This window comes from Abramis brama (genome assembly GCF_963993115.1).
Source record: "Abramis brama genome assembly, chromosome: 15".
In the NCBI taxonomy this organism is placed as follows: domain Eukaryota; kingdom Metazoa; phylum Chordata; class Actinopteri; order Cypriniformes; family Leuciscidae; genus Abramis; species Abramis brama.
This window is the reverse complement of record NC_139977.1, coordinates 23413699-23429879: the sequence shown is the minus strand read 5'-3', so window position 1 is coordinate 23429879 and position 16181 is coordinate 23413699. Positions and strand designations below refer to the sequence as shown.

The following is a 16181-nucleotide window of genomic DNA, read 5'->3' as shown; positions in this document are numbered from 1 at the left end:
TGCGTGTTGCATCTACGGTAGCCGTTACGTACCATAAAGCTATGACAGGATGTCTTTTAATAGCACTTCATCAAGTTCTACTGTCTGTCTATATAATAAAGTACACAACCAAGCAATGAAAAAAAGCTTGTAATTAAGACCGTAACATTGACTTACCTGTCGAGAAGAAAGCAGGCAACTTCAGCGTCTCTTTTGAAAGCTTTCTCCTGCATTAGCTCTGTCCACCTGGAAAAAGCTATCCCGACATTAACCCTTGTTTTTTGTAATCTCCGGTCCCGTTTCGTTTTTTACGGTCTACTTTGGACTTTTTCAACGACGAGGACTCCTTATCCTGTGACTAACCGTACACTGCAGCCTTTTAAACTTGCCGGGGCAGTGACAACTCCCACTGCTCCTCCGTTTCTGCTGGTTTCAGTCACGTGACGCTGGCTCTGAACGAAAACGCGTTGTGGAAATGCGTTGGCCTAGTACTTTTTGTCCCTCTCTGCGATTATAGTTTTTCAAGATGGCGGAACTACATGGAAGCCTCCGTGGACCTACCCGTCCCATGTATATAAAGATAATAAATTCTTCGTTTACGAGGATAAGTCAGATCATTGGCAGAGGTATTTGTACACCATTGAGGACATATTTAAGAATAAAAATATTGATTTTAGATAATAAAATACCTAAAAAACTACACATTGTCCCTTTAAGGTAAATTAAGCTAAAACTGCATAGTTCCCCTTTAAAAATAGCTCTGATGAGTGTTGTAGCTGTATTGGTTGAAATTGATGATGTCATGAATCAGCTGATTGGTTAGTTTTCCGTGACTGAAGTAGGCTAACTCCAACACAGACACACACACACACACACACACTCAGAGGTCTAGGCCTACGCCAATTTGGAGTCGGTAAGATTTTGTAACATTTTTTAAATGAGTCTCTTATACTCTTCAATGCTGCAATTATTTGATCAGGAATACTGTAAAACAGTAATATTGTTACACATGTAAATGTTATTACAATTTAAAATAACTGTTTTCTATTGTAATATATTTTAAAATGCAATTTTATTTTTAATTGTCAGCAGCCATTATTCCCGTCATTCTAATGGGTCAATCATTTTAATATGTTGATTTGGTGCTCAAGAAAAAATCCTAATAGCTTATTAGGCTATTATGCTGAAAACAGTTTTGCTGCTTAATATTTTTGTGGAAATTATGATAAATTTTTTCAGGATTCTTTGATGTATAGGAAATTCAAAAGAATATAATTTATTCAAAATAGAAATATTTTGTAATTGTAACATCATGTCTTTACTGTCATTTCTGGTCAATTTAATGCATCCTTGCTGAATAAAAAAAATATAATAATTTCTTCCAACTTTTGAACTGTACAAGTGTATGTTTAGGCTATATACAGAAATATGTTTATAATAATAAATGTATTCTAATTTAAAAAAAAATCATTCTCATTACTGTAGTATGTTTACAAAAAAAACCTGTCCAAAGATCTATATATATATATATATATATATATATATATAATTATTATTAAAATCCACATAAATCAAGAGAGTATTTTACTGGTCTCACTCTGAGTTGGGAGTCAGATGAAGGTGAAACTTATGAAATTTCCAGCCATGTTCTTCATATCTTCTCCATGTCGAAATTACTGTTGCCTTTGTCACCACTGGGCACAGATCTACTATACTATAATGGAATATTTGTGATTATTAAGTTGCTTACAAAAATATTATTTTTGAAAACACAGCTAAATGTGTTTTAAATGGCCATCAATGCCCCAGAAAGGTGTAATTATAACATCTACCAGCAGGGGTTACTAGACAAACCTTGACCCCTTGCATAGATCAATGAAGAAGATGTATATGTAGTAATTATCTGCTATGATTATCTGTCATACATGAGACATATAGGCATTCGTAGAATTCCATAGGAAAAGACTTGAGCATTGGGGCTTGTTCTATTCACCATTTATGGAAAGACAGATAAAGCAACATGTATAGTGAAATAGTGGGTTAAAGGGAAGGAAACTAAATATCCACAATGTCATAATGCTGGATTCAGTATGAGCTGCATAAGACTGGTGCTACAAGTCATTGTGTTTCTGGGAGAATAAAAACATAGTCTATTTAACTTTATTATGAAAATAGAATTTCAGACACTCCAGACATGTGACCATCATGTGGCACAAATACTTTCCAGAATAAAAAAACATCTGCCCTGTGTTTCAAACACTTGCCAAACTTCACCGCTGGTTAAATGCCCATACATTTCCACAAACCTAAAATATTCATTTAAAAAAAAAAATAAGGTAACCACTCTGATCATGATTCCAGCCATTTCCTGCTATGGAGCTACAGTCCACACAGTGAAGAAAAAACACCGGTAGAAACAATATAGGTTTTTGAGCACCATAGAGGGCCGTTCAGAACCAGATTTAAGAAACATATATTTAGACATATATTATATATTTGACGCAGAAGAACCCCCTCTATCCCAGTCCTCATACATTTATAACAGATAAAAAAAATTTTTTTTAAAAAGTCTAACATGAAAAAAGTACAAGAAAAATGTGTGTAAGTGAGATAGGAAGAGGCAGGGATGGAGGGAGGGAAAAAAGTTGTAGGAATGCTGCTTTTGTTTTTTTATTGACTGAGGGCGGGACCTTCAGAAGCAAATATAGGGCCCGCACTCAGTAGGAAAAGTTGTACAGGAACACTTACCCAGTGCCCTTCATCCTCATCATTAAACCCCATCATCATCTTTAAATTATCCTAAGGCATTATGGGAAGACAGAAGGTGCTTCTGGAAAAGATGTCTCGGACCTTGCAGGTGCGGAACATGCTGATGCGACAGGCACTGGCAGAATGTCTTGGCACCCTCATTCTAGTGGTGAGACACTTTTGTTGTTTTTGTCATTGATGAGTTAGTGATGAGACGTATCGATTTCAGCTATGATGAAAAAAACATGTGTCCGTTTTGGATCCTTATTGTAAAGCAGTCTATTCATTTTGAGAGGAACGACTGTAAACGTTTAAAAAGTGTTACCATCCAGAATTGTGGCTATATATGATTTTCAGGTGTTGAGGTTTGGACACATTTATGTGTTTATACTCTATAGAAGCACATTTTCTATAGTTTTCTGTTTTTTATTGTACTTCAAAATATACGTATTAAATGTGTATCATGTATTTAAAAAGCACTAATGGACGATAAATCAATCACTAATGATTCAAAGATTGATTTATTGTGTATCTTTGATGAGAGTGGAAGGGATACATGCATGTAAGACATCAAAAATAATCTATATGCTTTCATCTGCTGAAAAGCCTGAAATTTCAATTTAGCTACATGAAGGGAGTTTTACTTCTTTATCACTTGCCAGCTGAGTTCCTCATTTTGCAAATGTTTTGCAGAGAGATGTTTTATGTTCTCTTTTGCCCACCCTTTTATAATAATATAATAATAATGAGTATTTGTTATACTTTATACTTAGCCTATATGTACTTATACTTTATCCTACTTTTTTATACTCTTACTGTTTTGTTTAGTTTTTTTCTCAGCTTTGGACAATAATGGTTATTAAACCATGGAATTAAATGAATGTTCAAAGCTAAAATAAGTTATAATGTTGTAACATTTTGTAGCAAAATGTCTCCATCGCAGAACTGACTGTGAGATGACATAATGGGAGTTGAATTCCAAGTCCTGTTGATAGCCAATTAGCTGCTTTACACAAGTTTCAGACACTTTATAGTGGGCCATTTCACCAAGTGTTCCTGGATCAACATCCATATCCCTACCCCTAAACCTACCCATAAGTTATCCCTAAAATCAAAGGGAAATGAAGCACCTAACCCTGCTTTTAAGCCTAAACTTGACATAAAGTGTCAACTTGCCCCTCAAATGTGATTGGTTGATTGGAATGTTGTTCCAGGGTCAACAAATATGTGAAAAAAGTTATTCTGGAACAATATTGGTGTAGATCAGTATATTTCCATTAGATTCTCAGCACTCCACCTCTGGCTGGCTTTAAAGATTCAGATTGAATGCTAGAATAAAATTATCGGACAGGAATGTTGTTCCAGCATCAACAAAATATGTTGACCCATGAGCGCCTCTAACTCAGCAAAATCAGGACGTGCTAACTAAGATACTTTATCACTGAAATTGCTTAAACTCAAGCAAGCAGGCTCTGAAAAATAAGAATCTGTAAAAAGTGATCAGTTGACTTAACTTAAAAAAAGTGAGGAAACCCATTGCCTTAAAATTTAAGTGGAGTTCACATAACTTAATTTTTTCAATTACGCATGAAGTTTGTTACTTAATCATTTTAAGGCAACGGGTTTCCTCACTTTTTTTAAGTAAAGTCAACTGATCACTTTTTACAGATTCTTATTTTTCAGAGAGAAAAATAAGCCAGGTCGGTCACAACACATTGTCAGGGCCATGACAATTAATAACATTTTACCTTAAATTCCCAGTCTAATTAAACCACTGAACACAAAACAAAACAAAAACTAGAAAATATTGTGTTTTGTTAGAATCAGACATCTCCGATTGTAGCTGTTAATTTGTTGCTCTTCCGCTAAAGCTCAAGAGAAAAGTTGTTGCTACTGAGACTAATTTTCACTTCAACGGAACAATATAATATTATATATTTCATATCATCACCTGGTAAAACATCTCGTATTGTTGTACTTTGTGCAACTACAACGCAATTAACAGGTAAGCAAAAGCAACAAGAGTTGCACAACAGTGTCGACAATTTAAAATTCAAGACAGCCCTTATCCGGAATAAATTTGACACAGCACAGGGGGATCACAGGTTAAACCATATCTCATCATCTGTTTTCATTTGAAAACTAAGACTCAATATCTGTAGAAAAATAGAGCTCCCCCAAGCCCATCTGTTGTTTTCTGATGGTACTGTGCGGTCTGAAACTCCCCCCCCAATTCAGAGGCTGATCATGCGACTCAATAACGGCTGGCAAAAACAGACAGGCTAGAGGGCATTACACAATGGAAGAGAGGGCAAGTACACACATACTCATACACACATTATCTATCAAATCCACATGATGCACATAACGTTTTGCATTCTTCCAGCAGTCCTCGAAGAAAAACAGGTATGTGAGGCCAATGATGTCTAGCTCTGCGGAATACGTCAAACTAAAACTTGCAATCATTCAGTGATGGCTCGGACCTTGCAAGTCATTTTCATTAAATTGCTGAAATTCTATTCTAATCTATAGCTTAATTAACTTTGTTAGGTATCTAGCTTAGCTTCACCATCATATGCTTGATGTGCAGTCACACACAAAAGACAAAAACTGAGCAAATGGTTAATTGGATTTCCATTTAACTTAATCTTAATGTCTCCATTTACAGATGTTTGGCTGCGGTGCTGTCGCCCAGTTGGTTTTAAGCGGAGGCTCTCATGGAATGTTTCTGACGGTGAATTTTGCATTTGGGTTTGCCGCTATGTTGGGAATCCTAGTTTGTGGGCAAGTCTCAGGTAACGTTGGTCATAAGCTTCTTAAAACTGTCAGATTTATTTTTATTTTTCTGGGAGAACACAGGAAATTTCAGAATTCAGATGTGACATTTCGAAGCAGTGAGTCACATACAGCTCAGAACCACATATTAAAACGTCAAGGCTTTCAGCCAAACATTCACCAGATGGATTTAAACTGGCAAAATTATACTACATTCTTTTCTACATTTAGAACATTTTATTTTCAGATTTTATTGGGTGGAATCAAGGGTTGACTCATGGTTAAAGTTCACTCAGATGGATGAACTACCTGGAACATCCAGTTCCATTTTTGATAAAAAATCAGAACAATATCAGACAACATCAACTGGCAGTTTTTACTTTAACATTTTAAACAGAAGAATAATGAAAAGAAATGAGTGTATGGACTATGAAGTCTAAGTGAAGTCTTGAAGCAAGGAAATGGCAGACAGTTGAAAAACAAAGTTCCCAGACATAGATTAAGCCTAAAACCCATGGCTAAAAAGGTTATGAAAATGTTTAAGTTTAATTTTTGAAGTTTAATCCTGGTTTAGGCTTAATAAGCATGTACCAAACCAGCCATAAAAGTGTAAAATGAGAGTCTATAGCATTGTGTCATTGTCATTGTGTTCTGTGAAGATCTCATTTCAAATGTATCGTAAGATCGACATGTTGAAACTTTGTATTTTACAGGAGGTCACATAAACCCTACTGTGACCTTTGCCCTCTGTTTGTTGGGGAGAGAGCCCTGGAGGAAATTTCCCGTGTACTTCCTGGCCCAGACTGTGGGGGCTTTTCTTGGCTCAGGAATAATATTTGGCATGTATATTGGTGGGTTTTAGGATTGTTAAAGTATTTTGGTAGTCAATAATCCACATTTTTGTCAGTCCACATCCTTTGTCAGTCTGTTGCAGCCAACAATGAAACTGCTCAGTTTATGAAGATGTTTCTATAACTTATGCTCACTTGATGCTTTGCAGATGCAATTTGGGACTTTGGACAAGGTTCTCTGATCGTTGTAGGGGACAATGCAACAGCTGGAATCTTTGCTACATACCCTTCTAAACACCTTACTTTGCTCAACGGCTTCTTCGATCAGGTAAGACCCAGAAATCAGCATTTGTTGAAAAGTGTTTGTCCATACAATGAAAGTGAATGGGGTCCAATGTTGTTTTGAACCCCCTTGACTTTCATTGTATATGGACAAAAACAGTTGAAACAATCTTTAGAATAAAAAATGATGGTGAGTAAATATTGTCAGAATTTTCATTGAGTGAACTGTCCCTTGCTTTCAACACAGATGATTGGCACGGCAGCTCTGATTGTGTGTATCCTTGCCATTGTTGACCCTTACAATAACCCCATCCCACGAGGACTGGAGGCCTTTACTGTGGGCTTTGTGGTTCTGGTGATTGGTCTGTCCATGGGTTTTAACTCGGGTTATGCTGTAAACCCAGCAAGAGACTTGGGACCTCGGATCTTTACTGCAATTGCTGGATGGGGCTCAGAGGTGTTCTCGTAAGTCACATATGGTTTACTATATACATTTCTCTCCATTCATTTCACTACTGAAATCATCTCTAACACTGATATATGTTTCATTCACCACAGTGCAAACTCTTACTGGTCCTTTGTGCCAATCTTTGCCCCATTCATTGGTGCCGTGTTCGGTGTGATGGTGTATCAGCTGATGGTGGGATGCCATGTGGAAGGAGAAGAAAGAGACAAAAGGGAAGCAGTGGAAAGGGAACAGAAGGACAGACTCAAACTCACTGCTGTTTCTGAGAAGGAGACAGCATAAGTCTGGGGTCAAATGGAGTAATGTTTTAGCTTAGCCTCTAAAAATAAATTCAGCTTTCATGACAATATAGCAGCAAAATTGTGTATTTTTGCACATTTTCGACTGGCAAGATCCACATTAAATCATAACTTTGGACATCTACTAGACGGATGTGCCCTTGTCATCATGATAAGACTCAAGTCAAGTCAAATCAAGTCAAGTCACCTTCATTTATATAGCGCTTTTAACAATATGGACTGTTTCAAAGCAGCTTTACAGTGATAATAGGAAATTAAAGTAACAGAGATTACTTTGGCTTTACAGCAGCTATAGAATAAAGTTATTGTCCAGCTAAAGTTAGTTTTGATCGATTCACTTCTGTTGCAAAAATCATTAGTTATTAACATTAGTGAAAACCATTAACATGCTCCGGCCGCTCATCCGCACAACAACAGTGCCTGGTGGCTCGAGAACGCAAACCTTGAAATAGGTTCCAAGGTGCAAGCCTCGAAGAAAATATATATACTCAAACTAATTAGTCATATTTTTGTACTGCATGCACAATTAGTTGATATCCAAACAATTTAAATGGAGAATCGCAATTTACATATCACTCTAATGATCCTGATCAGAACCTTTGTGTTTTATACATAAACTTAATTATCCTTTTCAATTTATTCAAAAAAAGCCAAATTAATTAATCCAATCTACTAACAAGTCAGTTGTTGTCACCCGTTCATTCTATCTGTATAATGAATAATTATGAATAAGGGATATGATTTATGAAAATCTTCACCCTTATGAATACTGCATCAAAATCATGAAAATACCTATTTCACTTCCATTCCAATTTTATTATCAGTGAATATTAATGAGTAATTATGCAGTGAAAAATTCAGGTCTGTTTACATTGTTGGGAATGTATTTGTTTTGCAAGTATATATTTTGTTGCATTATGTGCTTGTCTCTGTTCTGGGAAAATTACAATGAGTTTACTCTGACTATATGCATATAATATTTTGTGCTCATTTATATTGTGCTCTTTAAAAATAAACTGCATTTTGGTAAGGAATTAAGATTCCAGTGGATCAGTATTATTTATAAATGAGAAACATCACGCAAAGATTTTATTTTTGAAATGAAATGATCTGGCTATTTAACTGCAAGCGATGCCTTTGATGTCCATTCATGTAGTTGCTCAGTATATATTAGCATCATTCAGTCCAGTAAAACATCAGGATCTCTAAAGGAGAATCAAGGTTCCTTTGTTATTGAATAACATTGCAGAATCGTGGTCTCCAGTAAGAATTGAGTGGGCAGGTTGAAGTCAATTGTCACAAACCACTGCTTATGGCAATTAAAACAAAAGAGCTGTAATTTAATTCAAAACTGCAGACACGATTTATACTTGCTTGAAGTAAAATGATCACACTGTAACCAAACAAACCAACTAACTTTAAATATGACTTACTGGCATTGCAGCGCATAAAACCTATGAAGCTTATAAAGCTCTTTCAGATAAATCAATTTCAAGTTTTCCCTATGGGGAAAGAAGAGAAATATATAATTTCTTCAAGCACCTGCAGAGGGGATCTGTCATATCTCTAAATTACATTTAACTGTACTAATTTGATCAAAACTTAATTTAAGCATTCAGTGTGAGTGATATAAGTGTTTTTGATATCTGCCGACCTCACTGGTGTAAACTGTAGTGGATGTTGCGATTATTTCTGACACAAATAAAGGTTAGGCCTATACATTCTTAGGTAGCCTATATCACGTAAAAGAATGCAAATTGTAAAATCTTATATGCATTGATCACAACTCACTCTCATGTAAATCTTCCAAATGGAAAGGAAAGATTGCAGTGTCTGTTTAGCTCAGTGAAGGGGAAAATAGAGAATGAAAAAAAGAGACGTGTTTATTGGCATGAGATGGACGGAGATAACCCAGACCATGAATCTTGAATCAATGAGCACTCGCAGAGTCGTTTCGTAGGTTTGTAGAAAATGAAAGCAGTCATTAAGAAGAATGTTTGTGGTTTGGGAGTTTGGGATGAGATTTGAGGCAAGCTAATCAAGGCTTTTGAAACCATTAAAACAATTTTCTTGTTGTCTTTGGATTTCAGCATGGTTCAGAACAGCAATAGGCTCCATCCACAAATGTACCAAATTCTTGAGGTTTATTCAGATGTTTTAAAGCACAACATAAAATGCAAGTCATTTTTCCTCATACCACACATATGCATTTGACCACACTTCTTAAATAGTAAAATGTCCACCGTGTGGGAATTCAATAAATATGATTTTGTTTAGACTAGCATTTGTCAGTCCCTGCTGTTTTTTGTTTTTATCTATCAAAACACATGAAACGTCTCTGACTATTATCTTTCTTAAGATCGAGTGAGGTTCCCATGACAACTGTTGTTGCTGCTGATTGCATTACTCGTCCATGTCAAGTACACTAGACAAGAGTCAGTATCATGAAAGAAAACGGATACAAAATTGCTTGTTATGCCCTCAAGCCCGAAATGGAGAATGACTGACAGTATAAACTGAAATATCTCAAACTGTTTCTCAGATCTGCACTTAAAATGGAACGGTGCTTTTTGCTATTTGAAAACTTGTTTCTGCTTCAAATAAAAATTTAAAGAGAGGTGTCTAATATGAGCTTAGTCTGGAATTATTATGAATTATTATTAAAACTCAAACTCTGAGGATCATATTATGCCTGGTTCTTGATTCATTTATAGTCAGACAAGACCAGTTTGTTAAAGTCACGATGATATAGACGTAGTAAATTATAGATGTTTTCTTCCATATGGACCCTTTTCACATTTACAGGGTTCTCAGAAGAGGAAGTCGTCATAGTTGGGTAAAGTTCTAGTATTACAATGTATATATTTTAGTTCCCATTTTCACCAATAGCAAAAGAATAAAAAAAAATGCAATAGGATTTCTATAACTTTCCAAAAGAGAGAAAAAATATGGAGAGATTGATTATGTCGGGAAGATGGAAAGATACACTTACGCAACAGTGTTAACCAGTTCTATCCATTGGTTGTTGATTGGATGGAGGCAAGTCTGATTACAAGCTTGCAGTCAATTGTAAGAAAGGGGTGGTGTTTAAGCAGACTAAATGATTGGAGAAGTCCAGCATATGTCACCCGAGAAGTCTAATGATTCACTGGAAGAAATGAAAAAAGTAAGTAATTACAGGTATACAGGTCCAGGTAATTATTTGTTACATTTATGTATATAATGTTAACTATATATAAGATACCTTGCACTAAAGTCTCAAATTAAAAAAATGTATGTCGCTTCAATAATTACTACCACAGTATAGTGGTGATTTTCACCAGTTTGACACAAATACAGAGTTCTGTCATGAAACATTAGGTGGCGCAGGCTGATAGGTCCTTAACTCAATCTGCTTGTGATCACATCATTCTCTATAGGGCACAGCTGATTGGTTCCTGCTGTATCAGTAGCCAATGAGCTCACTGTTCAACCTTCAAATCCTTAGTCAGCATTTGATGTAGCAGCTGCAGCGTGCTTTCAGAAACCCTCCACCTTCCCCAGCTCCACCTGTATAGATCTGCTACGGGTAATTCATTAATACTCTTTTTTTGAACAGCAACAGCATGTCTTACTTGCTTACAGCAGCGTGTCGCGTATGTATTGGCAGTAGCAGCAATAACCAACAGCAGCAGCGTAGCAGAACTATTCCTCCAGGACCAAACTTATCTACTTTGTCATATCCATTTCCATGCCAAACACTCTGAGAGTTGTCATGACAGAATTTTGTTGTTGTTTTTTTGCAAAAATTACCCCATGTTGCGGATATAAGGAATGTTATGAAGGAACATTAACTGCAATTTCAGACACAATGATAGTTTGAGGTGTAAAATCCAGGAACATTCTGATCATGTTAGAAAATATCTCATGCACAGTGTTTCAGAAGTTCTTGGTTTTGACTAACAGTTTTATGTCATCCACTTAAGCAATCAGGAAACTACTTGTGGGTGCTTAGCTCTGACGATAGATTCTGGGGGGGGGAATTGAAACCACAAATTTAAAAATATATCTATCTACTATTTCATCCATATTGTAAATCCTTCACAACCACCATTTGTCAGAATCGTTTCTATTCTTTCACCACAAACAGCTGTGTTGAAGAAAAAAAATCTCTCAGAGATTTGAACTAAATGTCGGTGGTGACATAAATTGTCACAGAGAAACTGCTTTTCTGGTCCCCACCCACTGCTCAAACTACAGAGACGCGCTTGACATTTGGAATTCCTAAATGACATGGCCTTTCAGCAACGTGGATTCCCAAACAGATCTAATGTCAGTCAAACTCCCAGCATCCTAGACCCCCAACAATGGCATTCTGAAAGGGTATATGAGGCATGGATGTAGCTGTCAATAAGGCAGACATTAAAAAATAATTGCAAATCAATCCTTGTATGTAAATTAATTCATGCTGAACTGTGACCTGTAAAGCAGTGACGACCTCTTGTACCACAGGGGGTACATAGATTTAGATTTTGCATGATTAAACATACACAGCAAAAATTATAACTTAATAAATAATAAGACAAAAGATTAAAAATAGATTAGCCAATCGTGATTAATTTGATGTTTTTTTCAGTTCCTTTTCAAAGGTACACTATGTAACTTTTGTCCAACTCTAGCAGTTAAAAAAACAAAACTGCATGCATTTTGCGAAAGAACGTTGTTTTGGTTGTGCTTCGGTTCTGCGTGACTGTCTGTGTGGATGAATATGGTTATCCTTCTGCTCATAAAACATAGGCTTAAGAGAGTTTAGATGGAAAGTATCTCAAGCTGAATAGCTGAAGATGTTATACTGTCGCTATACCCACATAGTACTTTCTTGAAAATAAATTCCAGCACACAACAACCATAATGAAATGACCCTTCACAATAGAAAATGCTTTACTGTGAACTCTGTTAGAGAGCTACTCTGTTAGAGGCAATTTATCCGTTCAATAAAATACCTTACTCACCTTTTGAGTAATACAAACACTTGCTTTTACAACATTTCAAATCCCTCACTTCTCGCAATTTCCAAAAAGCCAAGCCAATGTTGATTCTTGTTTTATTACAAACTCTTCTCTGTTCAGCGGTTTTTTTTTTATGTGCGATTCCCTGAAGTTTCGATATTTAGCATGCTCCATGTCAACCTTTCTTGCTTGTTGTGAAAACTAACCTTACGATTTATTGACTCATTGTTTACATTTTGAACAAAAATAGGCACATAGTGTATCTTTAAGGGAATATAATACATCGAATGGAGAAGTTTACCCAAAAATGAACACTTTATCATCATTTACTTATCATCATGTCATTACAAACCCAAATTAATCCAGTTGATATGGTTTAAATGATTTGTTCATGATCTGGTGCAACTCACGAATGATCAGGAACAGCATTAACAGACATTTTTATTGAATAATATGATATTTTGGTCACACTAAGCTTTTGTATGAATTATGAAGATTTTAAATGTAGCTCACAAGTCCTATATGGACTACTTTTATGGTATGTTTCATCCTTGAAAGCACCAGTCTCCATTCATTTGTCAAAACTACTTTTTCAAAAAATCATTTGTGCTTGAGGGCAAAAAATAACAACTTTTCAGAGGAATACATTTTAGAGACTGCAAAAAAAGAGACTTTTTCCCTGCAAAAAAAAAATACAGCAGGAGGTTGACAGTGATCTGTAAGAGACATCTAAGTAAATATTAATAAATATGTATGCTGAGGCAAATAGGGGGTCACATGTCAGTCAACGTCAAAGATATGGAGGGCTCAAACAAAATCTAAGAAGTTAGAATAAAAAAAGGCAACATCATAAAACTAAACATCCCAAAACTGCCGTACCGTTTAAAACATTATCCTGATTAAAAAAAACAGAAGCTTTTGTGATGTTTTTATCATGAAGCCTCAAACAGGGCCACACACAATAAGAAATCAGAGTTAAACACAAGTTAAATAAAAATGTTTTATATTTACCAAGACATTTAAGAGATGTTATAAAGGAGTGAGGCAAACCTATCTTCTTCTCCTTTTTTTTTCCTTGAGCAAACAGTGACACTGTGAGGTCAAAAGAGTGAATAACTAGAAAGAGCAAGACACATCGGTGAAAGTTTTAAAACTAATAATTTCATAATAAAGTTTTTTCATCACAAAATAATATTGATAATTAAAGCTTGCATGTAAATTGTACATAAAAATAATATATTATTGCATAAATGTTTTTTGCAGAGATTTTCAAACTAATTTATATTCTGTTATTTGTTATGCCAGCCTTGGTTCACACTGTTCTGTTCTAGTCGTTTACCACCTGTGGTCTTCAGGCTACAACATCAGTCCAATAGTTTTTGGATCTCATGGGGTCCCTGCTCCTCACCACAGGCCCAAACTATGGTTGATAAGTCAGTGTTTTGATGCCGAGAGACCCAAATGAATCTCTTTCTTCGCCTCTTAAGGGAATTAGGGCTAAAGGGGCTTGGCAAGCAATGGAGGAAATTATGCCCTGAGAGGATGAGAGTTCTGAGTTCCTTTGCTTATGTGTGGGGTTTTGAAGAAGTCAGACTTTCTTCGAATAATTCAGTAGCATCACTCTTAAAAAAAAAAAAAGAAGAAGCCTGAAAGCAGAAAATAAATCTGCATTGTTAATACTTTTGAGCTTTTATTCAAAAAATTTCACATAAACTTTCTAATCAGTAACTAGATTTAAAAAAACTTCTTCTTTTCTTTGAAAGGTTGGTACAATAGGCCTACAATAATAATAGGGGTTACATGTTCTAGGCACACTTTAACATAATACATGATAATGCATAATGAGGGAGTGAGAGAAAAGGGAAAATACAAAAGAAGTACAAGATAAAACACGAAATTGCTACTGATTCATTCCGAAAACTTATTAAAACTTATCCCAAGACTTATCCTCTATAACAGCGTTTATTCTACTTGAACCAATGATGCAATTTCCACCATTGCAAAGGTATAACATGTTTAGAAAGCCAGGATGGTTGTTCGAAAGTTAAAGTGAGAGAAACTTCACTGGCCCGACCCCAAACCGTCGACACCCCACCTTTTCTTACCTGCAATAAAGCATTGTGTTATTCCTGACAGCATGCGACACAGACGCTCATCCCACAGCCTAACAATCAAACGCACAAGGATAAGGTTCTGGGTCTTCTTGCCAAAAAACTTCATGTTCTGGATCACCCCCCTCATCTCTAATCAGGAAAAGACATTCAAGCGTCTCCACCGGGTTATTTCGTGCCCATCAAACTGAGAAGGGTTTGTTCAGGTCAGGGAGTTTGTGTATGATTTAAATTTCTGCCTCATAAATCTTTTTCATTGTAGCTATTCATATAAGCCTGTTGTCTGGATGATTATGATTAAACTAACCATGAAATATCAAATGCAGCAGTGAATTTGGACATACTTCTTTTGTCACATACTGTTTTTCGCCTACTAGGGAAGTATGGGATTTAGGATGCAGCAAGTATGTTTTTACATCTACTCAAAAATGGTGATGGTATAATAAAAAGATGGTATAATAAATTATCTGTGTGATATTTTGAGTTGAAATGTCACATACACATTCTGGGGACACCTGAGACTTATATTCCCTTATAGGTCCCCTTTAACACGCATTTTCAAAGGTTCAGTCACTGGTTTTCGCTCAGTCATTTTTTTCTTATGTTGCACTGACACCTAGTGGCAAAATACAAAATCACATGTTTTTATCCAAATTACCCCCTAGTTAAAGGTATTATGTAAGATTTTTGTAATATTTCCAAAAATCACTTGCACAGTGTGATATATTTCCTGCAGTTGTGTACTTACAATATCCCAAAAGTTCCCAAAGATTTTTAATTTCAGAGAAATTCAGAGAAATTTTAAATAATGGCTCGTCCCTGGTCATCGTCGCCTGTCAATGACGTAATATCCGTGTTATCCCTGGTTTCCGCTCGTACTGCCATAGTAACCATGGCGACAGATGTGGACAACTGCGTTACGTCTAGCGGCACGCTCACGCTGTTGTTGTTTCGTTCAAACATTATGGACCATGGCAAGCAGACTTTGGAACAAAAGGAGAACTAAAACGAGGATCAATATCAGCGTGGCATTTTCGAGATGCCGAGAGCTCCACGTCTGTGACAAACTTCGACTTGACAAAGACGCGCAAATGTAGAGGTGAGCAAATGTACATAAAACTAATCAATGTTATATAGCTCAACATGATAAAATGTTAGAATATGATCAGTATGTTATTCTAATGTTGATCTAGCTTACTGCTAGTCTCATACAGACAAACTAACACATAGAATAACATTATAACTTTCAACACACTCAAATGCAGTTTAGTGTGATAGTGTAGTAGACCAAGTGAAACAGCACTGCGTTACCTCCCAAGTTTCGACCTGTCACCTGTGTGAGTAGTAATTCTGCACTTGCGGGTAGTTCAGTAGGATCAAATGTCCTCATTCCTTTATATCCGCGGGACTCGCGTGTGGCGCTGATATCTGTCTGTCAATAGCAATCGCGACCTGCTTCATACCATAGTCATGTTAAAAACATCAATGTATTCACTCATCCATAAACATTATTAGATCCTTCGGCATGACAGCAAGTTCCATAATTCCGCTTATGCTTCATCAACCTACACCTTTGTTATTGTAAGAGGTTAGCGACCCCTAGCGGCGAAAAAAAAAATTACATATAGCTTTAAAATTTTAATACCATCGTATTTTGTATTATATTACATTTACATTGCTGCTGACAACTTACCCCAATATAGCCAACCTGTTACCTGAATATTTTCAGCTAAAATTAGTAG

General features: G+C 36.0%; 1 protein-coding gene across 2 annotated transcripts; it reads left to right on the top strand.

The window, feature by feature from the left end:
• Nucleotides 1–2708: 2708 nt before the first annotated feature.
• Nucleotides 2709–10026, top strand: aqp3b (aquaporin 3b). 2 transcript variants are annotated; one of them, XM_084136066.1, is made up of 6 exons: nucleotides 2709–2896; nucleotides 5396–5522; nucleotides 6216–6353; nucleotides 6503–6621; nucleotides 6823–7040; nucleotides 7134–10026. In XM_084136066.1, exons 1-6 carry the CDS (start codon nucleotides 2789–2791, stop codon nucleotides 7321–7323), a joined length of 900 nt encoding a protein of 299 aa, XP_083992192.1. In that variant the 5' UTR covers nucleotides 2709–2788; the 3' UTR covers nucleotides 7324–10026. The 2 variants fall into 2 exon arrangements, with proteins under 2 accessions (XP_083992192.1, XP_083992193.1); XM_084136067.1 differs by lacking the exon at nucleotides 2709–2896 and adding an exon at nucleotides 5022–5133 and having other exon boundaries at nucleotides 7134–8376.
• Nucleotides 10027–16181: the final 6155 nt, after the last annotated feature.